General features: G+C 36.3%; 4 protein-coding genes and 1 pseudogene across 6 annotated transcripts; all 5 read right to left on the bottom strand.

The window, feature by feature from the left end:
* Positions 1-38: 38 nt before the first annotated feature.
* LOC137740879 (hypersensitive-induced response protein 2) lies at positions 39-4191 on the bottom strand. 2 transcript variants are annotated; one of them, XM_068480683.2, is made up of 7 exons: positions 4015-4155; positions 1664-1813; positions 1206-1411; positions 940-1060; positions 773-864; positions 557-653; positions 39-458 (listed from the first exon to the last, which is right to left on the bottom strand). In XM_068480683.2, exons 3-7 carry the CDS (start codon positions 1392-1394, stop codon positions 265-267), a joined length of 693 nt encoding a protein of 230 aa, XP_068336784.2. In that variant the 5' UTR covers positions 1395-1411; positions 1664-1813; positions 4015-4155; the 3' UTR covers positions 39-264. The 2 variants fall into 2 exon arrangements, with proteins under 2 accessions (XP_068336784.2, XP_068336785.2); XM_068480684.2 differs by lacking the exon at positions 1664-1813 and having other exon boundaries at positions 4015-4191.
* Positions 4192-8204: 4013 nt separating this feature from the next.
* On the bottom strand, positions 8205-10795 carry LOC137741049 (hypersensitive-induced response protein 1-like). Its single transcript, XM_088699487.1, has 7 exons — positions 10708-10795; positions 10242-10447; positions 10008-10128; positions 9844-9935; positions 9646-9742; positions 9395-9546; positions 8205-8450 (listed from the first exon to the last, which is right to left on the bottom strand). The coding sequence occupies exons 2-7, from the start codon at positions 10428-10430 to the stop codon at positions 8220-8222; spliced, it is 882 nt and encodes a 293-aa protein (XP_088555613.1). The 5' UTR covers positions 10431-10447; positions 10708-10795; the 3' UTR covers positions 8205-8219.
* A 4748-nt stretch (positions 10796-15543) lies between these two features.
* LOC137739467 (hypersensitive-induced response protein-like protein 2) lies at positions 15544-17244 on the bottom strand. Its single transcript, XM_068479041.2, has 6 exons — positions 17143-17244; positions 16793-16996; positions 16517-16637; positions 16330-16421; positions 16166-16262; positions 15544-16061 (listed from the first exon to the last, which is right to left on the bottom strand). The coding sequence occupies exons 5-6, from the start codon at positions 16257-16259 to the stop codon at positions 15700-15702; spliced, it is 456 nt and encodes a 151-aa protein (XP_068335142.2). The 5' UTR covers positions 16260-16262; positions 16330-16421; positions 16517-16637; positions 16793-16996; positions 17143-17244; the 3' UTR covers positions 15544-15699.
* A 1089-nt stretch (positions 17245-18333) lies between these two features.
* On the bottom strand, positions 18334-21443 carry LOC137739466 (serine/threonine-protein kinase PBL34). 2 transcript variants are annotated; one of them, XM_068479040.2, is made up of 6 exons: positions 20657-21443; positions 19868-20202; positions 19604-19739; positions 19351-19487; positions 19147-19270; positions 18334-18946 (listed from the first exon to the last, which is right to left on the bottom strand). In XM_068479040.2, exons 1-6 carry the CDS (start codon positions 20838-20840, stop codon positions 18435-18437), a joined length of 1428 nt encoding a protein of 475 aa, XP_068335141.1. In that variant the 5' UTR covers positions 20841-21443; the 3' UTR covers positions 18334-18434. The 2 variants fall into 2 exon arrangements, with proteins under 2 accessions (XP_068335141.1, XP_068335140.1); XM_068479039.2 differs by having other exon boundaries at positions 19868-20205; positions 20657-21440.
* A 3263-nt stretch (positions 21444-24706) lies between these two features.
* On the bottom strand, positions 24707-25586 carry LOC148694023 (uncharacterized; annotated as a pseudogene).
* Positions 25587-27806: the final 2220 nt, after the last annotated feature.

Here is a 27806-nt window from a genome sequence, read left to right as displayed (position 1 = left end):
TTTATACCTGCGGAGAATATAGTTGCTGCATTTCAAGGAAGTGTAAACAGTTTCAACCCATATATTGCAATGCTGTTGATCCAAAGGACTTCGTTTTTTTACATCTGATGTCTGAAAACAGATAAGATTTAAGAGAATTAACATAATAATTAGCATTTGACACACCAACTATTAAAACTTTAGAACTGGTAGAGTTGATAATTAGTCTTCGATGAATAATTTAAGCAGTCAAGCATTGCAGATATATTTGTCCATTTGAACCTTTTATCCCCTCTTTAGCATAATCTCTGTAAAACAGTCGAGCACGCTGTCCTTCAGCCCTCCAATAATGGCCTGGCTCTGGCGCGCTATGCCGAGCCCTACCAAGTGCCTGGACTCTGCCTCTCCTTCCGCTCGCTTGATCTTCAGGATTTTCTCTTCTTCCCCCTTCTCTTCCGCCACCAGTCTCTTCCTTGCAGCTGTTGTGTCAGATAGAAATATAACAGATAGAATAAGCAATTAATCACAAACGGAAATTTTCAAAACAAGTGAGTGACATTTGTTTTGTGAAATTTACCTGCATTGATCTCATGCATCGCATTCATCACTACAATATGTGGTGCAATATCCACAATCAGGGTCTGGACTATTTCAAAACCATAATCATACATAGCCTGTAACGAAAATGTTAAAAAAAAAAAAAAAAAAAGGGTTACATTTTTTTATCGGTTCTCAGCGAAAGTTATGCAAGATATAACCCTTCTAATTAGTTTAGTTCATATGATACTGTCACCTTTGCAAGTTCCTTTTGAACAGCTTTTGCTATGTCACTTTTCTGCTCAAAGACGGTATCAAGCTCCAATTTCGGCACAGTTTCCCTAATAACTGAAGAGTACCAAAATATTAGCTTCCAATCTATACAAGCAACAATCTCTGTCAATCACTTTCTGCAAGTCTTACCATCAAACACATAAGCCCGAATCTGTGAGTCGGCATTCAAGAGCTTGTAGAAAGCATCCGGTATCTTGTCTGGAAAGGGGCGATAGTGAATCGATGCAGCCACTTTCACAAACATATTATCCTGAAAAAATGCAATTAACTCACATGGCAAAAAAATTTTTGGAGATAATACCACTTATTATAGCCTGACACAAAAACTATGGATTTCACAACAGATCATTCAGGGAATGTGCGTGAAACAAAGAAAGACTACAGAAGCTGAAAACCTTGGTCTTGCTTTCGCAATGAACTTGAAGTTGTCGCACGCGCAGTGAGAGATCACCAGCTACCTTGTACCCGAAACACCAGGGCATGCAATGCAATCCTGGTTCAAGCACACCATCAAACTTCCCAAATTGTTCCCTCACAGCAACATTTGACTGCTTCACTTGAACACAACCGAGTGATTGACCCATTTTTCAGTACACAAATCCTGAATTTTTCCAAAATTATAAATACAAGAATGAGATCACAACAAAATATGAAGCATTAAAGCACATATCTAACATTTGAATTGTATTTATGTATGAAAGAAAAAAGAACATAATGCCTAAGAGTTCATACATAACCCTTTTTGGTTTTCTTTGTTTTCTTGGCACCCAAACCGAAAATAAAGCGAAAGAGTATGAAACAGACTCACATTTTCTGAGCAACCAAACAAGGGACAGAGTTTTAAGGCCTTTACCTTGTAAAGTTGAAACTGCTGCTGATTCTTGTAAAGTTATTGTTTGTGATAAATTTCTTGTATCCAAGCCAAATTTGCTGAGATATAAAGAGCTAGCAGCGCAGAGCTCAGTGGGTAAATGACCAGTTTTCCCTTGTATAGTATCCTTATCTGATTAAAAAGTCAAAAAAATCACTTAGAGTGCTTCATTTTGCTTTCATGTTAGTATAAGAAGGAAGAGTACAATTTTTGTCCATTTCGTTAATTCGGTTTCCTTTACAATGTGATGAGAGAAATGGATACACAATTATATACAACAAGTAGACTTGAAGGTGTTCTCCACGAAGAACAATAAGAGATTGTTGGCCAGCAGGTTAATGGATATGAAATACTTGAAGGTGAGAGATGAAGTCAAGAAGGGAACTAGTGATATTCAGCACATAGGCATAGATCTTATGGTAGCTGATCCCACATGAGAAAGGCTCTACTAGTGGGAGATTTCAAGAAGCACATTTTCAATATGGGTGTTAGAGAAACTTTTGATTCAGTTAATGAGTGCAAGTAAGCACTCAGTTCATTGGAACAACCGTGTTCAAGTTTGCTTGCTTTATCAGTCAACGTTTGAATTATTTTGGTACTATCAATTCATACGTTTGATTCAATAACCACTCATATTTCATCTTAACAAATTTTTGTACAGATGACAATCTCAGTTTTTTTATGGTGAGCTGGCATTTTGCTTACTAACTCTTGATATCATGACTTTGATAGTAACATAGTGCTTTAAGTTGGATGTGGATGCAATCCTAGAGTGCCCCGATGTGTTCTTTGTTTTCTGCTGCATTCGATTCAAAGTGACACGTTGCTAGAAAAGTTAATCACAAAATATTGATGACTTGATGATCCCCATGAGTTCTCATTATATCCCCATGAGTTCTCATTCAAGTGGGAGAATGTAAAGTTCCAGTGAATGACAATGAGTGATGAATTGGATTACTTGGATTATAAGCAACTCATTATACGGATTGCTTGAGATACAAGTGATCTAGAAATCTTGATTTCATGAGAATCATGGAGTCTTAACTCTATGCAACTAACTTATAGGAATCCTTATTAAGAGTCAATGCAAAGATATCGAATCATGATAGGACTCAATTATAGTTAAAGTTGATAGGGTTGTACACAGCTGTTAATAGGTCGGCGGTGTAGGAACCCTAGCTATATACATACATACATACATACACTTATATATATAAATAAATATATATATATATATATATATAAATACATACATGTATGTATCTATATATATATATATTTGAGGTTTAGTCCCTGCTAGCTTCCACTTGTTGAACTCCTTAAAATCATTGAAACCTATTCATACAGTAAAGGAATTATTGAGTACTGGAAGTAGAAAACGATCTCGTGCCTGCATCAATGGCGTCCCACACAGGTAGGTTCTCTTGGACAAACTCTGGTTGCCATCACATACTTGTTGCTTATATTGTCTAGGTTGCATTGTAACCCTAGTACAAGGTTGATGCAATGTAATCTATTAATTTATACACCTTAGATGATGTGTTTCTTTTTTTCTTTTCTTTTTTCCTTGAAAGCGTAGATGCATATGTTTCTATATTTAGTAATCTAAGACGCATTTTTTTATTTTCTTAGATATTTGATGCATACATGTTGCAATGTTTTTTTTTTTTTTTTCTATGTTCAACTCATTGGTTTCAGGTTCAAATTCCTCGTAAGTTAAAGTAGTAATATTGTAAGTTACCTTTATTAATTTGGAAACGTTGATGCAATTTATGGTATGTTTACGTAGAGGTAATCAGCCTACATCCTGGTAGATGAAGTTTTGTTGGTTAATTTCCTCTGCAACAACTTTTTATGAGATTATTATGGTTTGGATTCTTTATGTAACGAAATCAATCAATTAGAATATAAGTCATGGTTCTTCTTCGTTCAAACTTTCGTGTTTTAACACAAAATTTGCAATGCTATTGTTGCAAAATCACTTAATTTTTCCATCTAATTTCTGCAAACAGATAATTTTTGAGAAAATAAACACAATAAATCGCACACGGTCACCAACTTATGAGATGCTACGATGCATGGACACAGTGGTTTACCCCCCGTATCCCATATCTAACACGTGGGGATACATGGGATACGTGTATCTGATTGTCGGGATGCAGTACTTTCCAAATACTTTGACACTAAATTCAGAGGATAATCACAAAAAAAAAAATTAATAATAATAATAAATAAAAAATCATAGATAATGGCACTAAATCTGGAGAGAATCGCGATGATTTAATCGTGATAATTGACCAAAAAATTGATCCTTGTATAAAATTTGGATCTACCTTTTTTTCTTCACTCGAACCTCAGAAATCAGACTGCCGCTGGGAGACCTTCACCTTTGACCATCGACTGCAACTGCAGCTGGTACCGAGAGCTGGGTAACTGATGCTTTTCTTCCTGTGCTTTCCTGATGCTTTCCTTACGTTATACAAATTATATATGATATAAATTCATGCTTTCTATGCTTTCCACATGCTCCCTTCCTTTTGTTCTCTAAGTTATAATTTCAATGCTTTTTTTTATGCTTTTATATATATATTATATTATACATGTTAGTGGCTTAGTATAATATAAATTATAGGAAGCTGAAAACCAATGGATTTCACAACAGATCATTCAGGGAATGTGAAATAAAGGAAGCCTAGGGAAGCCGAAAAGCTTGGTCTTGGCTTCGCATTGAACTTTAAGTTGTCGCAGGGCACGCGCAGTGAGAGCTCACCACCTACCTTGTACCCGAAACACGATACGCATGCAACGGCATCCTGGTTCAAGCACACCATCAAACTTCCCAAATTGTTCCCTCACAGCAACTTTTGACTGCTTCACTTTAACACAGCTATGTGCTTGACCCATTTTTCAGTACAGAGATCCTGAATTTTTACAAAATTATAAATACAAGACTGAGATCACAACAAAATATGAAGCATTAAAGCACAGATCTAACATTCGAATGATGAAAACAATATCCATGCATAAAAGAAATAAGAGCATAACGCCTAAGAGTTCATATATACATAACCCTTTTTGGCTTTCTTTGTTTTCTCGGTACCCAGACAGAAAATAAAGCGAAGGAGTATGAAACGGACTAACATTTTCTGAGCAATTAAACAAACGACAGAGTTGTACGGCCATTACCTAGTAACACTAGTAAAAAAAACCCCTTGCGCGATGAAACGCACATCGTCATGCATAATCACTTTGTGCGATGAAATTTTAAACTTCGTCGCGTAAATACAAGACAATTTTGTGCAATGAAACAAACATCATCACTCAAAATTACTTTGCGCAACCAAATTTTGAACTTTGTCGCGCAAAGTCTTAACAAAAATAAAAAAATATTTTTTACAAACCTTTGCGCAATGAAATCCAAATATTTCGTCGCCTAAACCAATTAATTTAATTTATTTATTTAATTTTATATTATAAGTTTTAAAATATAGTTATTTTCATAAGTTTTTATTATTTTTTTAAAACATTGCGCGACGAGTAACAATATTTCGTCGCCTAAACCCTATTTACTTGTTTTTTTATTTAATTTTATATTGTTAAACTAAATTATTTTTTTTGCGAGACAAATCACTTGGTCATCTAAACCCTATTTATTTTAATTTATTTATATTTTAAATTGTAAAATAAAATTATTTTCTTTTTTATTATTTATAAAAAAAAAAATTTTAATTTTGCGCGGCAAACATATATTTCGTCACGCAAAATCCTAAAATTTGGGTGAGTGCCAAAAAATGGGACGTGGGAATTTTTTTTAAGACTTTGCGAGTGACGAATCCTTCGTTGCACAAAACTTTGCATGACCAACACTTAGTCGCACAAAACCCTAAAAATTTGGGTGGGCGCCAAAAATGGGGCACGGGAAATTTTTTTTAAGACTTTACGTGACCAATATTTTGTCACGCAAAGTGATACGGTTTTTAAAACCAAAATAACTACTCCACAATTTTCTCAATGTCTTTCTCTATTCTCTTACCTCTCATCTCTTTCCTTCTCCCTAAATTCGACCCTCTCTCTCACACTCACTCCTCTCACTTAATCTCTCTTCTCTATCTCTCACTCTCACTCACTCTCTCTTCTCTATCTCTCACTCTCACTCTCTCTCATCTCTGTCTCTCACTATCTCTTATAACTCTCTCACACTCACTCATTTCTCTCATTCTCATTCTCACTCACTCTCAATCTTGCCAAAAAGGTTTTTTCTCCCCAAATTTTTTCTTTCATTAATATGTGTTTTTGGAGTTAATTAATTGGGTTTGGTGTGGGGTGGAGTTTGGGGTATGCCAATTTTAGGGGAGATTATGCCCATTTTTTGGTATTATTTTATGCTGTTTTTTTGTTATTTGATCATGTTTGTTTTGTTTGTAGGGAATCGTCGAGACTTTGACGGCGAAAGTTGAGGACTAAGACGTTATCGGACCATATCCCCTGCCACTACCACCACATTAGACTTGTATTAGGATTTTATTATTGTACTTTGTTAATTTATGTGTACATTTTTAATATAATATATATTATGGATAATTTGATCACTATTTTTCATATGTAATTTTATTTTGAATATGGTCAATTTAAATTAAACTAATTAAAAAATAAAGATACAATTAAATTAAATTAAAAAAGTAAAAATGCGAAAAATCTTGCGCTACCAAATATTTCGTCGCACAAATAATTACTATAATTAAATTAAAATAAGAGAAATAATAAAACAAAAATAAAATACCTTGCACAACAAAATATTTCGTCTTTCAAACAATTAATTTCATCGCGTAAAATATTAAATTAATTTAATTAAATAAAAAATAAAAAACCAAAAACTTTACGCGATGAAATATTTTGACCCGCAAAGGCAAATATTTATTTTCGTCATGCAATCGTAATGAGCTTTGCGCGACCAATCATGCACGACAAAAATTTCGCCTCGCAAGATTTTGAGAGACAAAATCAGACTTTGCACAACAAATCTTATTTCGTTGAGCAAAGTGTTTTTTGTAGTAGTATATATAAAGTTGAAACTTTTGCTTGTTCTTGTAAAATTAATAATTATTGTTTGTGATAATTTTCTTGTAATCCAATCCAAATTTGCTGAGATATAAAGAGGTAGCACGGCAGAGCTCAGTGGGTAAAATGACCAGTTTACCTTTGTATTATCCTCATCTGATCAAAAAGTTAAAATAAAGTTAAAATAAAATAAAATAAAATAAAAAAGAACAACCCATAGTCTGATTCATTTCGCTTTCATGTTAGTACAAAAAGTAAAATTTTTGTCTCTCCACTTGTGTAAGTTAACTTATGCTGTCTGTTCCAAGCTTGGATAAAGGAAGTGGGAGAGAGTGTCAGGTAGTCGACAGCTGACACTCAATTTTTCACGTCGAATCCTTACAATTCATTAGTTCAATTTCCTTGACTTGCAATCTTATTTATGATAAAGGCATTCATTAGAGTTGTATTCCAACTATTTGTGATGCGAGAAAATTTATGTTACCACGCTATGAGAGAAAATGACATATAGTTATATACAACAAGTAGACTTGAGCACTCACTCTACTGTACGTTTGTCATACGATTTGAGCATATTCAAGACACTTCCCGGATGGGTTGTGATTTTCACACATCCTTAACTACTTTTCCCACACTCCTTCATATTTTTTAATACTTAATTTGTATCCTACTATTTAATCTTCCATATATACCCCTCCCTATTTAATCTTTCATTAATTACCATCAAAAAGTAGGAAGGGTATATATGGATGATTAAATAGTAGGATACCAATTAAGTATTAAAAAATAGGAAAGGGTGTGGGAAAAGTAGTTAAGGGTGTGTGAAAATCACAACCCTTCCCAGATTAGAGAATTCAAACCCTAAGGTTGATATGCTTCTTTTTTCTTTCATTTCCTTATAAGGGTAGATGCATATATTTCTATACTTAGTAATCTAGCTAAGACGTATTTTCGATTTTCCTAGATATATATTTGATGCATACAACATGTTGTAATGTTTTTTTTTCTCTTCAAATCCACTGTGTTCCAAATTCAAATTCCTAGTAATTTAGAGTATTAATATTGCAACCAAATTTTTATTAATTTGGGAAGTTTATAAAACAGACAAAGGAGATGAAGTGTCATCTGTCGACCTGAAAATGAGAATTTTTTTATTTGTGTTCGCAATAAAAATTTCTTTTTGTTTTGTCTTTTAAATTTTGATAGAGTTATGTCGGCTAGAACATTCTCGTTGATGAAGTTTTGTTGATTAATTTCTGCAAGCAAACAGATAATATTTAAGAAAATAAACATAATAAACTGCACAGTAGCCAACTTATAATATGTAAGTACTGGACAGAGTTGATAACTTGTTCTTCATACGAATAATTTAAGCAGACCCTCCCTAATAATATGTAACCATTGCAGATAATTTATTTCCTTAGGAGCTTTTTCCTCTCTCTCTCTCTCTCTCTCTCTCTCTCTCTCTCTCTCTCTCTCTCTATGCCTTAGCATAATCAGCTTGAGGGAGATCCTCTCGAATCTGCGAAGCAACATCCTTGATCGCACCTGGCCCGTGCGGGATGAAAACAGATGCTGACTTTGAGGATGCTCCAATCTCCTTCATGGTGTCGAAGTATTGAGTCACCAAAACCATGTTCATGACATCCTTGGCCGTTGATCCGGGAACATTTTCGGAGAAGACAAGCACACTGTCTCTCACCAAAATGGACTCACATTTTCTGAGCAACCAAACGGCAGACAGAGTTATACGGACTTTACCTTTTAAAGCTAAAACTGCTGCTGGTTCTTGTAAAATTGTTTGTGAATTATTTCTTGTAATCCAAGCCAAAATTGCTGAGACATAAAGAGTAGCAGAGCGGATCAGTTGTTAAATGACCAGTTTTCCCTTGCAGTCGACCCTTCTATGATGAAAATGGCACAATTACCCTCTATTTCATTTCTCTTTCATGTTAGCATAAAGGAAAAAGTATAGTTTCTCCATTGACATTCTTGCAATTTTTCTTGTGACTCTGTATAATGTCAATAAGTTCCTTTAAGTGCCTTTTAATTTTTTTACTCACCAGGGTTTAGGGAGTTTTTCGGCGCACTAGTGTTTAACACTGTGTGACCAGATCTTCTCTCTCTTCCAAACTCGAAAATCTTCACCTTTTCCAACCTCCAAACTTTACATAATCAATCCAATCAATAAATTTCAATGCAACCTATAAAATTCTTCCGCTAATGTTGTTGATTTACTAGATTGGCAGGTATTTAGCTGACATTAGGAAAATTTTCTTTGTTGCTTTCGATTTCGGATTCTAAACTTCCGTTTTACTTGTCTTGTTTTTGTTTCTTAGGTCATACATGCAGAGAATGTAGTTGCTGCATTTCAAGGAAGTGTAAAAACAGTTTAACACATATATTGCATTGCTGTTGATGCAAAAGGACTTAGTTTTTTTACACCTGATGTCTGAAAACAGATAAGATTTAAGAGAATTAACATAATAATTATCATTTGTCACACCAACTATTAAAACTTAAGAACTTGATAGAGTTGATACTTGGTAACTAGTTTTCGATGAATAAATTCTGCAGTCAAGCGTTGCAGATATATTTGTTCGTTTGGAGCTTCTATCCCCTCCTTAGCATAATCTGTGTAAAGCAGTCAAGCACGGTGTCCCTCAGCCCGTCAACAATGGCCTGGCCCTGGCGCGCTATGCCAAGTCCTACGAAGTACTTGGACTCGGCCTCTCCTTCCGCTCGCTTGATCTTCAGCATTTTCTCTTCTTCCGCCTTCTCTTTCGCCACCAGCCTCTTCCTTTTAGCTGTTGTGTCAGACAGAAAAATAACACATAGAACAAGCAATTAATCACAAACTGAAATTTTCGGAACAAAGTGTGTGACATTTTTTTTGTGAAATTTACCTGCACTGATCTCATTCATCGCTTTTATCACTACAACATGTGGTACAATGTCCACAATCAGGGTCTCGACTATTTCAAAACCGTACTCATACATAACCTGTAACGAAAATGTCAAGAAAATGGTTACATTTTTATCGGTTCTCAGCGAAAGTTACACCAAGATATAACCTTTCTAACTAATACGATATTTACTGTCACCTTTGCAAGTTCCTTTTGAACAGCTTTTGCTATGTCACTTTTCTGCTCAAAGACGGTATCAAGCTCCAATTTTGGCACAGTTTCCCTAATAACTGAAGATACCGAAATATTACTTCTAATCTATAAACCAACAATCTCTATCAATCACTTTCTGTAAGTCTTACCATCAAACACATAAGCCAGAATCTGCGAGTCAGCATTCAAGAGCTTGTAGAAAGCATCCGGTATCTTGTCTGGCAAGGGGCGATAGTGAATCGATGCAACCACATTCAGAAACATATTATCCTGAAACAAACCAATTATGTCACATGGTGAAATTTTTGTCGGAGATAATATATCACATAGTATAACCTGACACAAAAACTATGGATTTCACAACAGATCATTCAGCTGAAAACCTTGGTCTTGGTTTCGCATTGAACTTTAAGTTGTCGCATGCGCAGTGAGAGCACACCGGCTACCTTGTATCCGAAACACCAGGGCATGCAATGGCATCCTGGTTCAAGCACACCATCAAACTTCCCAAATTGTTCCCTGACAGCAACTTTTGACTGCTTCACTTGAACACAACCAAGTGCTTGACCCATTTTTCGGTACAAAGATCCTGAATTTTTCCAAAATTATAAATACAAGACTCAGATCACAACAAAATATGAAGCATTAAAGCACAGATCTAATATTTGAATAATAAAAGCAATATTCATTTATAAAAGAAAAAAGAGCAAAATGCCCAAGAGCTCATACATAACCCTTTTTGCTTTCTTTGTTTTCTCGGCACCCAAACAGAAAATAAAGTGAAAGAGTAGGAAACAAACTCACATTTTCTGAGCAACCAAACAAGAGACAGAGTTGTACGGAAATTACCTTGTAAAGTTGAAACTGCTGCTGGTTCTTGTAATGTGATAAATTTCTTGTAGTCCAAGCCAAATTTGCTGAGAAATAAAGAGTAGAGCAGAGCTTAGTGGCTAAATGACCAATTTGCCCTCGTACATATCCTTATCTGATAAAAAAGTTAACAAAAGAAAAAAAATCCCTTAGTCGTTTCATTTCGCTTTCATGTTAGTATAAAAAGAAAAAGTGAATTATTTGTATCCGTTCTTATTTTTTTTGGCACCAATTGAGTCTCTAAGCGTGTTCGTTTTATATGGTAGATCTGATAAAATCAGTGTTTAAAATAATGACATCGTTTTATTTTAAACACTGATTAAATTTACATACCTATCAAAGAGTGGCGTAAAATCGAAATACAAACAATAAATAATTATAAAAGAAAGCACCCCTAATGAACGTGAAGGGTAAAATAGATATAAAAGTTATTTGAACCATAACTCCTACCTGACTCACCTTAGACTTTAGGAAAGTTTGCTTACGTGGTATGCTGGTTAAAGGGCTTAATTTCAAAATTTGAAAATTTTGGGGTTTCACTAAAATATGCTATAGATATTAGGTTAAAATCAACTTTCCTCTTTGTTTTACCACATGAAGAAAGAAGCGATTCTAAGCCAACAAGGTTCTATGCTTTGCGAGGGTAAAGGGGAATGTCTGTCGTACGCAGCTTTATCCTTGTTTTATAAAGAGGTTGTTTCCACATAAGAGATGAATAACTAAAAATTATATACAACAAGTAGACTTGAACACTCACTCCACTGTAAGTTTGTCATACGATTTGAGCATATCCTTGAAAGGGTAGAATTCAAACCCTAAGGTTGATATTTGATGCATAAAAAATGTTGCGATGTGTTTTTTTTTTTTTTTTTTTTTTCTTTTCTTACGAGCAATGTTACTACTTTAAATTACGGTAAGAGGTAGATGAGGTCTTGTTGAGAATCAATGTCATTTGTAGGTGAAGTAAGTGTGTGAGGTTAGTGAAGTAAGTGTGTGAGGTTGGTGAAGTAAGTGGAGGTTGTAGGTGAAATAGGTGGATGTTGTAGGTGAAGTAAGTGTGTGGTGTAGCTTTCATTTGGTTTGCTATAAATACCCAAGTCCCCAAGCATTGTAATCATCCAAGGAAAAACAAAGCCTAGAGCTAAATAAGAAAAGCTTTGCTAATTAGTTTGTTTTGTGAGCTTTCTTTAAGAGTGTGCTCTATTTTCTTCTTCTTGGGATCATTAGAGTTATCTTGGATACTCTTCTTATTCAACAATTGGTATCAGAGCCAAGTCGGTCAGGGATCGTTCTTGGTAGAGCATTGGTTGTAAAGTCTCTTGAAATTCCGAGTATGCTCTGTGGTTGCAGTTTTGACTGATCTTCCACATCAGAAAAAATTTCTTGAGATTATTGCTGGGGTTATCACAAACCTTGAGAGGGAGCTTCTTTGTGTCGAGAGTAGTGTATTACTCTGCACGGTAGTCACTCAAGCTTGTTCGGTGTAGTCAAAGTCTTGCCGATACGATGGGTGATCTTCAAGTTGTTGGAGGAATCAAGAAGCTCAACAACCAAAACTATAACACGTGGGCAACGTGTATAGAGTCTTACCTTCAAGGTCAAGACTTGTGGGAGGTTGTCGGTGGTAGTGAAGTTACACAACCGGCAGCGGAAGATGTTAACGGCGTCTTGCGGAAGTGGAAAATTAAAGCAGGCAAATCAATGTTTGCCTTAAAGACCACAATAGAAGAAGAAATGTTGGAGCACATTCGGGATGCTAAAACACCAAAGGAAGCATGGGACACTTTTGTTACACTCTTTTCGAAGAGGAACGATACAAAATTGCAACTTCTCGAGAATGAGCTGCTATCGATGGTACAACGCGACAAGACGATTGCCCAGTACTTTCACAAGGTGAAGTCGATATGCCGCGAAATTTCAGAATTAGATCCAACAGCTCCTATTGGGGAAACCAGGATGAAGAGAATAATTATCCATGGTTTGAGACCCGAATATCGAGGGTTCATTGCCGCTATACAAGGATGGCCGACCCAACCATCACTTGTTGAGTTCGAGAATTTGCTTGCCGATCAAGAAGCTTTGGCAAAGCAAATGGGAGGGGTCTCGTTAAAAGGTGAGGAGGAAGCGCTCTACACCAAAAGTAAAGGCAGCTTTAAGCAGCGTGCTGGTGGTGGATCTAAAAGAAATGGTGACAAGGAAAAAGGTCATCAAGGAGGAGGGAGTTCTCGGCCAGGGGGAGCTCTGAAGTATCACGGCAACCGTGGTCAGTCCCAGAATAATAAAAGATTTGAGGGCAAGTGTTACAATTGTGGAAAGAAGGGTCATATGGCGAATGATTGTTGGTTCAAAAAGCCAGTAGAAAGTAATGTTGCCAACTCAGAGAAGAAAAGTAAAGATGATTGGAATGCCATAGCATATCTAGCTATGGATGAAGAATGGGATGCTGAAGCATCTTCTTGGTGGTGCTCAGAAAAGGAGGCGTTGCCTGATTCAAGAGAGATAGAAGATAAGTTGCAGCAAAAGATAGGGGAGCAAATTGTTCGAATCCAGTCGAGACCTGATGAGTCTGAAGATTTGCTTGATGGTGATGATGTTAAGCAAGCAGTGCCCCAAAACCCTTGCCAAGCTAACATATATCAACAACCAGAAGAAGATAGACCTAGTGAAGTGGAAGTATCAACTCCACGATCACAACTAAGAAGGTCAACAAGAGCACGGAGACCAAATCCCAAATACGCCAATGCAGCTATAATGAAGAAGCAACAGAACCTGAGACGTTCGAAGAAGCATCGCAGAGTTCTGAGTGGATGACAGCTATGAAAGAAGAGCTTGATGCACTTCAGCAAAATCAGACTTGGGATCTCGTGCCAAAGTCAAGAGATGTGAAACCCATATCCTGCAAGTGGGTTTACAAGATAAAGCGTCGTCCAGATGGGTCAATCGAGAGGTACAAGGCACGATTGGTAGCTCGTGGTTTCTCTCAACAATACGGACTAGACTATGATGAAATGTTTAGTCCAGTGGCGAAGCTTACAACAGTACGAGTCTTACTTGCACTTGCAGCCAACAAAGACTGGAATATGTGGCAGATGGATGTGAAGAATGCTTTTCTTCATGGAGAGCTGAATCGGGAGATCTACATGATCCAACCAATGGGATTTCAGAACCAAGATCATCCTGAATATGTGTGTAAATTGCGGAAAGCACTCTACGGATTGAAACAAGCACCCAGGGCGTGGTATGGTAAGATTGCTGAATTTCTAACATAAAGTGGTTATTCAGTAACACCTGCAGATTCCAGCTTGTTTGTCAAAGCCAATGAAGGAAAGCTAGCTATTGTGCTAGTGTATGTGGATGACTTAATCATAACCGGTGATGATGAGGCAGAAATTCTTCAGACGAAGGAGAATTTATCAGTCCGTTTCCAGATGAAGGAACTTGGTCAACTCAAGCATTTCCTTGGTCTAGAGGTTGATCGCACACAAGAAGGAATATTTCTCTGTCAACAGAAGTATTCCAAAGATTTATTGAAGAGGTTCGGAATGCTCGAATGCAAGCTGATCTCTACGCCGATGGAGCCAAATGTCAAAATGAGTGCACATGAAGGAAAAGATTTGGAAGATGCGACGATGTATCGACAATTGGTAGGTAGTCTGATCTACTTAACCTTGACTCGACCTGACATTTCTTATGCAGTTGGTGTGATGAGTCGGTACATGCAAAATCCAAAGAAGCCTCACTTGGAAGCAGTTCGACGAATACTAAGATATGTGAAGAGTACAATTGACTATGGTCTTTTGTACAAGAAAGGTGAAGACTGCAAGTTAGTTGGTTATTGTGATGCTGACTATGCGGGAGATCATGACACCAGGAGATCAACAACTGGGTATGTGTTTAAACTTGGTTCTGGAACCATCTCTTGGTGTAGCAAGAGACAGCCAACGGTATCTTTGTCAACCACAGAAGCAGAGTATAGAGCAGCAGCAATGGCAGCTCAAGAGAATGCATGGCTAATACAGTTGATGAGTGATCTACATCAACCAGTAGATTATCCAGTACCATTGTACTGTGATAACCAATTGACCATTCGCTTGGCGGAAAATCCAGTCTTTCATGCAAGAACTAAGCATGTGGAGGTACATTACCACTTTATCAGAGAAAAGGTTCTGCAAGAAGAGATTGAGATGAGACAGGTCAAGACGAATGATCAAGTTGCGGACTTGTTCACAAAAAGTTTGAGTACAGGCAAGCTCGAAATTTTTCGCTGTTTACTCAGCACAGTGCAAAGAATGAGAGCTGACATTGAGGGGGAGTGTTGAGAATCAATGTCATTTGTAGGTGAAGTAAGTGTGTGAGGTTGGTGAAGTAAGTGTGTGAGGTTGGTGAAGTAAGTGGAGGTTGTAGGTGAAGTAGGTGGATGTTGTAGGTGAAGTAAGTGTGTGGTGTAGCTTTCATTTGGTTTGCTATAAATACCCAAGTCCCCAAGCATTGTAATCATCCAAGGAAAAACAAAGCCTAGAGCTAAATAAGAAAAGCTTTGCTAATTAGTTTGTTTGTGAGCTTTCTTTAAGAGTGTGCTCTATTTTCTTCTTCTTTGGATCATTAGAGTTATCTTGGATACTCTTCTTATTCAACAGGTCTTACACTCAACATTACTACTTAATAAGAACATAATGTCAACGTTTTTTCTTTTTTGTTTTTTTTTGGCATTCAAACTTTCATGTATGAACACAAAAATTGCGATGTTTTTGATGCAAAATCGCTTAATTTTTCCATTTAATTTCTGCAGACAGATAATATTTAGGAAAATAAACATAATAAATCGCACTCAGTCGCCAACTTATGATATGTAAGTACTGGGTAAAGTACACAACTTGTTCTTCATATGAATAATTTAAGCACACCTTCCATAATAATATGCAAGCATTGCAGATAATTTATTTCCCAAGGAGTTTTTTCCTCTCTCACTCTCTATGCCTTGGCATGATCAGCTTGAAGGAGACCCTCTCGAATCTGCGAAGCAACGTCCTTGATCGCGCCTGGCCCGTGCGGGATGAAAACAGACGATGACTTTGAGGATGCTCCAATCTCCTTCATGGTGTCGAAGTATTGAGTCACCAAAACCATGTCCATGACATCCTTGGCTGTTGTTCCGGGAACATTCTCGGAGAAGACAAGCACGCTGTCCCTCAGCCCGTCAACAATGGCCTGGCGCTGGCGCGCTATGCCAAGCCCTGCCAAGAACTTGGCCTCCGCCTCTCCTTCCGCTCGCTTGATCTGTAGGATTTTCTCCGCTTCAGCCTTTTCTTTCGCCGCCAACCTCTGCCTTGCAGCTGTTACGTTGACAGAGCAAAACTTATATACAAACTGAGCAACAAACAAATCACAAATTGAACTTTTGGAACAACATGCGTGACATTTTTGGTGTGAAAGTTACCTGCATTGATCTCATTCATCGCTCTCTTCACATGAACATCCGGCTCAATATCCACAATAAGGGTCTCTACTATTTCGAAACCATAAGCAGACATCGCCTGTAACGAAAAATGGTTACAATTTCGATCAGTTCTCAACGAGTGTTACACAAAAAAATTGTTTCACCTTTGCAAGCTCCTCCTCAACAGATTTCGCTATATCACTCTTCTGCTCAAAGACGGCATCAACCTCCAATTTCGGCACACTTGCCCTAATAACTGTTCTCAACGAATGTTACGCAAAGAATGGCAACGCGTTAGCTGTTGATCAACTAGTACAAGCAAGAATTCTACCAATCGCATTCTAGTCTTACCATCAAATACAAAGGCCTGAATCTGTCAGTTGGCGTTCGAGAGCTTGTAGAAAGCATCCGGTATCTTGTCTGGCAAGGCGCGATATTGAATCGACGCAACCACATTCACAAACACATTATCCTGAAAAGACCAAATATGTCACATAGCAAGAATTTTTCTTCTCCCTTTTTCTCCGACATATATCACATGCTATAAATTCTGACATAAACATTATGCATTTCACTACAGATCGTTCAGGGAATGTAAAGTAAGGACTCAATTCAGAAGGCGAAAACCTTGGTTTTGGTTTCACATCGAACTTCAAGTTGCCGCACACGCAGAGAGAGCTCACCGGCTACCTTGTACCCGAAACACCAGGGCATGCAGTGGCATCCTGGTTTAAGAACATCATCAAATTTCCCAAATTGCTCCCTGACAGCAACTTTTGACTGCTTCACTTGAACACAACCAAGTGCTTGACCCATTCTTCAGTTCTTAAACTAGTAACATAAATTGTATGAGATCACAACAGAATATGAATCAATAAAGCATAAATCTACGAAAAGAAATTCAGTTGAAGTTCAGTTTTATTGTTTTCTCAGCACCCAAACAGAAAATAAAGCGAAAGAGTACGAAACGAACTCACATTTTCTGAGCAACCAAACGAGCGACAGAGTTGTAAAGTTGTTTGTGAATTATTTCTTGTAATCCAAGCCAAAATTGCTGAGATATAAAGAGCAAAGCTCATTGGCTAAATGACCAATTTGCCCTTGTACAGTACCCTTTTATGATTAAAAAGTCAAAACTACCTTTAGTCTATTTAAAAAGTCAAAACTACCCTTAGTCTGTTTCATTTCGCTTTCACGAATTTGAAAAGAAGTCTATAATTTGTCCATTTTCATTAATTGAGTTTCCTTTACTTGCAAATTTTCATGTGACTCTGGATAATGTCATTAAGTTCCCTTAAATGCCTTTTAATTTTTCTACTTACCAGTTCTAATTGTGATAATCCTTTCAATAGAATTGTAGTACGAGAAAAATTATCTTACCACGTGATGAAAGAAATGGATGCAAGATTTTATACAATTTGTAGATACTTAAACTGCCCCTAGTTCATTCATGTGTATGCATTGCTTATTTTTCGATAACGACTTCAATGATTTTTCATTGCTCGTAAAAAAGCGCATAATTTGATGAAACTGTTTGGATTTGAAGAGGAAATCTAGAACCTAGGAGACCCTTTTGAGCAAGAAGCAGAAGGATTGCCTAAAAGGGTTAAAATTCTGTACTCTGGAAATTTTGAGGAGCGCCGGCCTAAATAAAATATGCAGTGACGTAGTGAGTGACATGATCATTACACTTAATTTCCACCAAACGTGAAAATAACAGTAAAAACCTCGAAACGATAAAGTAAATGAACAAATTAAAGGATTTACATACCCCAAGAACTTTATCTTTTTATTATTTATAAAAAAACAAATAGTCAGACCAAATCATCATGTACTATTTATTTTAAAGAAAAATCATATTTTTATTCTAAAAAATCACTCCTGGTAATATTCACTTAGAACATATTTTTATCATTTTGATTAAAACTCAAAGTTTTCAAATCATTTTCGTTAGTTTTCCTATAATTAAAAAAAATAAAAAACAAATATGGAACTTAAAAAAAATAAAAATAAAAATAAAAACTAAAACGACTACAATTCCAACGGCCAATAATTTTAGATTTAAAATAAATTTCCATAAAAGTAATCCTTGACGAAAGAGTTAGTTGCAGGACTTGTCACACCAAGTGTCTAATTGCAGTCAAACATAGAGGATAAGATCACGAGAGTAAAAAGATTTTTTAGTTTGTACTATATATGACAGAACAATCTGAAGCTGGTACTATATGAGAGTCAAGTCTAACATAATCATACACAAAAACTAATGTCATCATTCTTTTGAGTTAGGTTTAGGCGATTTTCCAGGATAATATGGAGAAGAAGGTGGACCATTCGGGCTCGACAAGCTCCTTACGGGCTGTCCGTTTCTCGGCATGAATACCGCCTGCGTTCTGATGCCGTTCTTAGAACTTGAGAGGGACCTGGAACGAGCTTCTTGCATGGTTTGGAATTGGTAGGAAGAACTGGCCATGTCCTTGAGGTTTTGTAGAGGCTTTAGGACTTCAACAACTTCACTCATCATTGGCCTAGCTTTTGGGTCACGGCTGAGGCAGTGGGCGGCAAGCTGGACTGCTTTTTGTGCACCTTTAATTGAAAAATGACCTTCAAGACGGGGGTCAATTAACTGGAATAACCTCTTCTTGTCGCCAAAGCGTTGCCTCGCCCACTCCACAAGATTGTGCTCCCCATTTGGTCTATTTTTGTCCATGGATCTTCTGCCATTTATCATTTCGAGCAGAACTACTCCAAAACTATAGACATCGCTCTTTGATGTCAAATGTCCTAAACCAAAAAGCCATGTTAGGACTTCGTAATTCTAGCTCAAGATTGGCCTAGGTATGCAATTATTTATCAGAAGCCAAAGCCTGATAAAATGCTAAGTACTGATGTTTTAACCCATCTCTTTGCATATTCGATGGACTTGCAACTTTATAGAACTACCAAAACTATTAAATGCCAAAGATGATTATTATCAGACTCACCGGTCATCACATACTCTGGGGCTGCATAACCATATGTTCCCATGACTCGTGTGGACACATGAGTTTTATCACCCTCAGGGCCATCTTTCGCAAGTCCGAAATCCGAAAGCTTGGCATTATAATCCTAAAATAACACATTCCATTTTCAGACGAGAATAGTAGTAGGAAAATAAATGAATTTGATGCTCAGTTACTGTCACTTACTGCATCTAATAGGATATTAGATGTTTTGAAGTCGCGGTATATGACCGGTTTTTGAACTTCTTCATGAAGAAAGGCAAGACCCTTTGCAGCACCGAGTGCAATTTTCATTCTAATAGACCACGGAAGAGGCAGGGACCCTGGTTGTTACCAAATATCATTAGGCAACCACTAACAATACAAAACAACGCAAACTCAACAGCTAGTTTCAGTAAACATGCAAATATCAAAGAATGTGAAAGGACCAGTTGCTTACTTCTGAAGAGGTGGTTTTCCAAACTTCCCCTAGGCAAAAACTCATAGACCAACAACCTCTGATCATCTTCAATCGAGTAACCAATCAATTTTACCAAATTAGGATGGATGAGATCACCAAGAAAATAAATTTCAGCCTGAAAATAATGAAAAAAAACAAAGAAGATTTAGATACAAATTGAACCAAAAAGGAGACTCGCATGTAATCCAAGAGGTCAAGTTAAAAACAGTTATAATCGTTAGTTGAGGGATAGCGAAGCCATACAAGCCATTCTTTGTGACCCTGAAGTCCATCGTGGTTGAGAGTCTTAACTGCAACCGTAAGCCCGGTACCAGGTTTAACAGGGGCAGTTCCATTCTCCTCGACCCAACCTTTAAATACACAACCAAATCCACCCTCACCAAGAAGACTCTCAGGTCTGAAGTTCCTCGTCGCTAACTTAAGTTCGTTAAATGTGAATTTCCGGAGCTGCGAAGCAACCTTCAGTTCCTCACTAAAATAGGGCGTGGACGTAGAACTGCCAGCATTACTAGTAGTGGTGGATGACCCTCCACGAGTAATTTCTCGATCTCTACTTTTCTCATTCGAAGATTTAGTTTCTGCTGGTTACACAAAGTCCAACACACTTGAATCAACTAAGATGTTGCTATTGTTGGAAACGTATAATAAATGCCCGACACTAAAATTGCAATTGTACGTCTAATAAACCGGAAGTCAATTTCAAACTATTAGACTCCATGAATGCAAACACCTCAACCATATATAATAAGGTCCAATCCCCTCTTATCTCCATAAATTAGAGTAGTTTAGAATATCGTCTTTCAAATCATTCGTCTTCTCAATATTTACACAGTATTCATCACCTAAACAAAATTAAACACTTTCCTAAACTCATACGATGTTACATGCCTATTTACTTAATTTAGCAGAGCAAATAGATTAATCATCCAAAAAGGGGAAAAAGGGCAACCGAAAAACACAATCCCCACCTCAAAATTTAATGCTTCTCAACAAGAAATTGCCAAAAAAGGAAAAGGGTAGTGAAGAAATTACCATAAGAAACACTAGTTCCAGTGATGGAGCTATTAACTTTGGATCTCGAAGGCATGCAGGTCCCAAACCTGAGCTTAACCCAACACCCAGGTTCCTCCACCGTCTTATCTTTCTTCTTCCTACCCTTCGATTTGCTACTTTTACCCCAACTCTCCACCTTGCTAGGATTAAGCACCAAACCCATCTCCTCGGAGTTCAAACTCTCTCTAGATTCAGATTCTCATGGCTCAGAGAACCGGAAATTTCATAACCCACAAAAATCCATTCGAACCCACCAATCTGAAAACCAAAAACGACCCAAAAATTTACAAAATCTATGAAATTTTTAATTTTCACAAATAAATGTGACTCGAAGCAAAGAAAGAAGAGTGGTTCAGAACCACAGAAAATCCACTGCAACCCAAAACCAACCCAGAAACACTACAAAATCTATGAAATTTTCACAAGAACTGCCACTTGAAGCAAAGATCGAGCAGTCTTATGCTCGATAACTGAAATTGAATCCGACCCAGTTGGTCAAAAAGGCCAGACAGACAGAGACATAGTGGAGAGAGAGGGAGAGGGGGACAGAAGGCTGTGCTGCTTAAAGAAAGAGGGAAAGTTTTTCAGAAATGGTGGGGGCAGTTCGGGCGGGGTTTGAAACAGAGGAGACGGGCAGGTCGGGCATGAGAGAGAGACGAGGAAGAGAAAGCAGAATGCTTTCGCACCGCTCCACAACACTAGTTTTGGCATATTCCCAACATCAAATCAAAAGCGCAACTCCGTTGTACAGATTTTTTAAAGTGCTAATAACGTAAAATGATATCTCAAATGTTATAATATAAGCACTTGTATGTTTGAAAATAAAATTCAACCATTTGTATATTGATATTTGTATATCGAATTGTATTTTAACACATTGAAAAATTTCTTTTCGTTATTATGTGACTGTTATAAAAATTAATGTAAATATACGTATTTGCTATCATTATTATCTGATCGTCAAAATAGTGAGTGCGTTATTGTATCCAATTTCAAAAGGCATACTTGCTAATGCTACTTTGAGATTTAATTTTATAATTTTTTGCGTAATTATTTCTGCTTTTTATAATTTTTTGTGTTTGGGAATCATGAACATTTATTTGGACATGTGGGAAAATCAGAGTGCAGATTTATGCAATAATGCAACAAGATAGAGTCGTATAATTTTTTAGAATTTATTTTTCTTTGTTTGGTTTTAATATTGGTGAAGTGTGGTTTACACAAGAAGTTGTGCAATATAATATTGTGTTAGTATATGATATGAATTATTATGAAATTAATTGTTGCCAAGTGGATATCAAATCAAATGTCTAACTAATCTTATTTAATCAACTCAAATAGTAGAAGAATTAATCATCATACTCATGCATAGTGCATTAGGTAGGTCAGTCGGTCTTCACGGTGTTAAATTAGTTCATTCAGTATTTTTGTCTCTTTTCACCCGAGTTTAATTCCTCTTTTCGACGACTTCTCCATGATATTATGGATAATGATTATTCCGGTTTTTCGCCAGATTTTCTTTGTGAAGATTTTGAAAATTCATAAATCATATTCGTTCATTGTTTATTGTGCGATCATAAATTATTTTAAATATTTTTATTTAAAATTAAATACAAATAGTACTTGATAAAAATTAACCGTACGATGAATGGACACGATCCACAAATTTCCAAAATCCTCACCAAAAGAATCCGAAGAAGATCATGTTGCATTGTATCCATCTTAGTTCCAGTCTTCAACTACTAATCACCTCCTCGAACTTCTCATTTTTTGTAACAAAGGAATCAGTTTGTGGCTTTGTTATGACAATCTACCTTTTCAAGAGCGGAAAAAACTCATTAAGGCATTTCAACCTCCACCTAATTACCATCGTGTGTTTTCTTTAGTGCTAAAAATAAACTTAGAATGCGTCATATGATATACGGACCTAAAATTTGTCCAACCACTAAGCCACTCTATGATGGTTCACCTCCTCGAATTTAAAATCATTAACATTTTTTTCCTTTTTTAATTATATCAAAGTATACTTTATATGCCAATTAATTCTTGTAATATGTTCAAGAGTGTTTTTTTAATCAATTGATATTTGATATTCTAATTACTTTAGTCTAAAGTAGGAGGGGAAATTGGCACTATTCATGTGAACAGTGTTTTGGACCACGTTTCAATTTATTTACAATATTGCCACTCGGATGCTTTTAACCCACTTTCACTTAATTTACAAAATTGTCACTCAGGCTTAAAAACCTTCTTTCAGCTGTTGGTTGCATTTCATGTTTGACTCGGCAAGAAAGAAGGGAGGGGGACATCACGCCTGACAAATTAGAGAGAGACAATCGCTCCCATTTTTTACTCGAAGACAGCTGGGTGTACCTCTTGCGAGCGGAGAGAGGGGGACAAAGCGACCACAAAGGAGGGAGACACAGGGCCTGACAAATTGGAGAGAGATGGGAGCTACAGGTTTGGACTGAGTGAGAGAGAGATTTAGGTAGGTGCTCTGCCAGGATCTATGGGATTTTCTCCCATTTTAGAGAGATAGATGGGCAGGGAGAGAGATACAGAGCGGAAAACATGGGTGTGTGTATTCTTTAGGGTTAACGGGTTACGCATAGAGATGGTGAGGAGGGGATGGGTGAGGGACGAATGGCAGTTTTGATAAACAATTCACATGAATTGTAAGAGAATTCTTTACATGGGGTTAGAGAATTGCAGAGAATTTGATAAACAATTTCCTTCTCTTTACAAGCCAAAATTTTCATCCTACTAATACCAAATCGCAATACCAAGTTCATATGCAATGTTTTCAACTTGCTATCAAAGTGAAAGAGGAACCCGATCGATTAGTGTCAAAACATAACTACTCAAAGCAAAAAGATTTATCCAGCGTTCAACCATGTTGATATCCAATTGTCCTTAAAGCTTAAGTTGATTGGAAACAAATGCAACAATGCATGAAGAATAACAGACTGACAAGTCTATATAGATATACAACCTTAACCCAAGTTGGCCCTACTTCCACATTAGTTGTCACCGTGCCATGTAATTTCATACACACATTAAGCAACTTACGTCTTGCGAAGTCCGAGGTTATATCGCTGCTCTCCATGTGTTTGTACGGAAGAAGCAATGGATTTAAATTGCATACTCCAATCCGTAAAAACAATTAATTCTCTATTTCTCATCTTTGAATGCTATCACTCACAGCATCTGTCCACATATTTGTAGCTATGTCAGCTCTCCATGCATTAGCAATCTGTCGTTGTTGCTCTTGAGTTTGATTACCTAGTTCATCATCATTTTCTTCATCTTCAGATTCATCATCTTCTGGTTCAATTGGAAATTCATCATAACGACACTTCTTGCGAAGAAAGTTGTGCAACCCTACATAAGCTAACACTAACTCTGCTTGTGTTTTAATTGGAAATGGAGGTGCATACTTAAAAATTGTGAATCGAGATTTAAATACACCAAATATCATCTCCACTACGTTTCTCAAGAAAACATGTCGAAGATTGAACAACTCATTCGCATTTACGGGGTCACGATCGTTACCAGCAAAATCTTGGAGATGATATCGAACACCTCGAAACAGAGCTAAAAATTGATGACAATTTGCAAATCCACAATCCACTAGAAAAAATTTACCTAAAATTAAAACACATAAAGTTATTATTTATGGTACATCCTAGTGTAAATAAATAAATAAATGAATGAATACAAACCTTCTGGCACTTTAAGTCTGTTCCTCCTTGATACAACATCATGTAATAGTTTGGAGTCATAAGCTGAACTCTCCCATCCGCTAAGAATATATATGAATTCCAAATCAAAGTTATAAGCAGCTAATACATTTTGTGATATTTTACCATGACGATAACGATAGCTAGCTACTTCGGGTCCTGATACCATTGCTGGTAGATGTGTTCCATCAATAGCTCCAACACAATCCTACAATAATTATAAGAATTAATACATAGCTACTAATATGCTTATGAAACCAGTTTAATCAGGACATGGTTAAGATAAGTACTAATTACTAGCCTTAAAATAAGGGTAAAATCTTGTACTTTCTTTTATTTTAGTTGGCACCGTGGATCCAGGTTGGACCATCAAATTTGGTGCAATTGTGTTCAAGGTCTTCAAAATGTTTTTGAAATTTTTTCTTGTTGTAAATTTGACAGCTGAAATGTGTCCCGAGTTTGGCAATATCGAGAATTTTGACTAATAGTGAGTAGAAATGTAGCAACCATTTCTTCAATACAAATAAATCTTGTACCCTTCAAATGCGTCTTTTCCATAAGGACATCACATAGCTTTAAGAAAACATCCGGATACATCCTATATAGCACTCGAAATTCTTGAGGATCCTCATTCAATACCTTGTTAATATAATCGTATCCAGTTCTACTAATAGGTCGTCAAGCCAATGGACGTTCAATATGATCATCATGTATAATAACCATTAACCCATTTAGCACTTGAACTATTGCTTGTACTGCCATCAATAGTACAAACAAAAGCCAGAATCTCTGCAATTCTCATATTGAACTATAAACCAACAATCTCTATCAATCACATACGCATTTAGCTAGTTGAAAACATTGGATATGAACTTGGTATTGCGATTTGGTATTAGTAGGATGAAAATTTTGGCTTGTAAAGAGAAGGAAATTGTTGATCAAATTCTCTGCAATTCTCTAACCCCATGTAAAGAATTATTTTACAATTCATGTGAATTCTCTGGAAGTTATAATTAATTCACTCAAAATCTCTGGGAATTCATTTTTTTTTTTTCCTCTCAAACTCTCTCAAATTCTATAGATTTAAATTCCCTGAAACTCTCTAAAAATCCTAATTGAATACACACCCCGAAGTAGATGAAGAACAACAGGACTGCCGCTGCATACATGCTTACAATATTCGAAACAATGGGAAGAAGTTGCAGAGGAAGAAAGATTGTACCTTCGCAAAGAATTCGAAACGATGGGAAACCCAAATCGCAGAGAGAGAGGGCGTCGAACGAAGAACAGAGAAGACGCTCTCTGGAGGAGAGAGCAGCATGCTCAAAATCTCTCAAACGTTCTTTTTCCATTTCACATCATTCGAATATCTCTATGTTGCTAGGTTGTTTTTCCATTTCTTGGTTGCTTCTGTATTTGTGTGATGCACTTTTTAATTTTATTTTTCATATGCATGTAGATCCAACACAAGCATACATATCAAACCATTCATTCACACAACAGCCACCAAATCAACCATTACTGAGGTATTTGTCTATCCATTTTAAAATTTTGTTAAGTTTTGTTAACTTTTATACAAACTAAATTATAATACAAATCTCTATACTGTGTTTGAAACTTTCCAACAACCAATATGTACAGTAGGTTTAGATGTCTATTTGTTGTTTTAAGAAATGATATTTTTTTTTCATTTAACTCGACTTACCATGCATCACAGACTATTACATCACCACAATGGATCTCTTTGTTCCATCCCTTCTCCATGTTTCTGCTACAAAGTTTTTTGACTTAGTCAATTTAGAAAGTTGGAGGGTTGTACACCTCATTTGCTTTGTGCTAATTTTAGTTATCATCCGTTTTTCTTATTCTGACAATCTTATTTTGAATGTATTGTATACTTATTTGATTTGTGCCTTTTGTGTGGTATGTTGTGTATTGTTAGTGTATACGGTTTGTCTTAATGAATAAGTACATGGTTTGTGTGTACAATTGAGAATTTGGATTAATTATATGATTATTTAAATTATCCTTAATTGCTTGGGGCTTGGGGGGTGGGAGGGGGGAAGAAGCAGAGAGAAGTAGGACAGAAGGGGGTGGAAGACAAAGGAAAAAAAGAGGTGAAGAGAAACAGGCTGTGTTCTTTTGCTTGGATTTTTATTTGGATTTGTGGAATCACCATTAATGAATATATATACAATCAGGTGTATATATATATATATATATATATATATTATGTAGGAATGTCCATAAAAGCAACAATAACCAATTTGTCAATTATTGCTTCCTGCTTCGATTATCTGTGATTTTATTATTTTTATTTTATAATACCATGCATCCATCATAACTTTTCTCCAACCTACCTGACCCAATGCCAAATAATGTTTTGCATATGTTTTCAATGATGTAATGTGGCCATTCAAATGATCTCAGAATGAGAAAGTGGTCAATTGTGTTTCCGAAGTTCTGTGTCATGAAAGATAATCCTAAGATTCGACAATTTTTAAACATTTTTACATTTATTTGGTAAAGGATGAATCCAACTTCAATCTTAGCCTTTTCATTATTTATTACGCTGCTTTTCTATTTCCAAGTTCTTATTTGTTTTACTTAGCTTTAATTTCATTTGATTAGCTTTAATTAGATTAGATTTAGAGTATGTCTATGCTTTGAAGCTCTGACATTTCCAGGCTGTGGTTTGGTTTAAGGTTTTGTGCTTGCCTTTGCTTCTGTGCATAAAGAAATTTAAGTGTTTTTCTCAATTTGTTTTGTTCTGTGCATTCAATTTAATTATTTTTGTCAATTTCTTTTCGTAATTTGCTTTTCTCAGTTTGGGTGATTTGAACACCTAAATTATGTTCTGTTTTATATCATTTTGATTCAAAGAATGGCCCTTTCTCCTGCCAATCATTTGAACCTGAATGATTAAAAACAGTTCACATTGGCTTCCATTTCCAGGCTATCATTTGGTTTAAGGTTTTTTAAATTTCCTTTGCTTCTGTGCATTTCAATTTCAATGTTTTTGTCAATTTAACCCAGTGCTTGCTAAATCTATTTCAAGGGTGGAAGTACAGCTAAAATCCTCAGAGTTTTAGTTACTTATACTATTTCCCCATACTTTCCAGATTTCGTTTTGGATCTTAATAATAGCTGCTATATTGCTTGAAATTGTCAATGATTTCAGTTCTTCGTTTTATTTTCTTTTTGGAACTCATGAGTGTGCAGTTTGATCACTGAGTTTGACAAACAAATATATAGAACTTTTCAAATAGACTTTAAATTTATCTCATAGATTTTATCCTTTTCTTTTTCTGATTGTTGTTGCCATGCTGAGAAAAAAATTATATTAATGGCTGTTCATTTGCCTCTATAGTATTTCATAGTTATTCTGA

The sequence above is a fragment of the Pyrus communis genome, chromosome 9, assembly GCF_041283825.1.
Source record: "Pyrus communis isolate YQ-2024b chromosome 9, ASM4128382v1, whole genome shotgun sequence".
Taxonomy (NCBI): Eukaryota; Viridiplantae; Streptophyta; class Magnoliopsida; order Rosales; family Rosaceae; genus Pyrus; species Pyrus communis.
This window is presented reverse-complemented; position numbering and strand designations above follow the sequence as displayed.

Bases quoted from the DNA above. Each gene is read 5' to 3' on its own strand.
- LOC137739466 (XM_068479039.2), bottom strand. From the start codon at position 20,840: ATGGGTTTGGTGCTTAATCCTAGCAAGGTGGAGAGTTGGGGTAAAAGT. The intron at 19,740-19,867 runs GTATGGCTTCGC...CATTATTTTCAG, and splicing joins AGGGTCACAAAGAATGGCTT to GCTGAAATTTATTTTCTTGG. The intron at 19,271-19,350 runs GTAAGTGACAGT...GTGTTATTTTAG, and splicing joins CTAATATCCTATTAGATGCA to GATTATAATGCCAAGCTTTC.
- LOC137739467 (XM_068479041.2), bottom strand. From the start codon at position 16,259: ATGTCTGCTTATGGTTTCGAAATAGTAGAGACCCTTATTGTGGATATT. The intron at 16,062-16,165 runs GTAACTTTCACA...TCAACGTAACAG, and splicing joins GATGAATGAGATCAATGCAG to CTGCAAGGCAGAGGTTGGCG.
- LOC137741049 (XM_088699487.1), bottom strand. From the start codon at position 10,430: ATGGGTCAAGCACTTGGTTGTGTTCAAGTGAAGCAGTCAAAAGTTGCT. The intron at 10,129-10,241 runs GTTTTCAGCTGA...GGTTTGTTTCAG, and splicing joins AATGCGAAACCAAGACCAAG to GATAATATGTTTCTGAATGT. The intron at 9,547-9,645 runs GTAAATTTCACA...CTGACACAACAG, and splicing joins GATGAATGAGATCAGTGCAG to CTAAAAGGAAGAGGCTGGTG.
- LOC137740879 (XM_068480684.2), bottom strand. From the start codon at position 1,394: ATGGGTCAATCACTCGGTTGTGTTCAAGTGAAGCAGTCAAATGTTGCT. The intron at 1,061-1,205 runs GTTTTCAGCTTC...GCATTTTTTCAG, and splicing joins ATTGCGAAAGCAAGACCAAG to GATAATATGTTTGTGAAAGT. The intron at 459-556 runs GTAAATTTCACA...CTGACACAACAG, and splicing joins GATGCATGAGATCAATGCAG to CTGCAAGGAAGAGACTGGTG.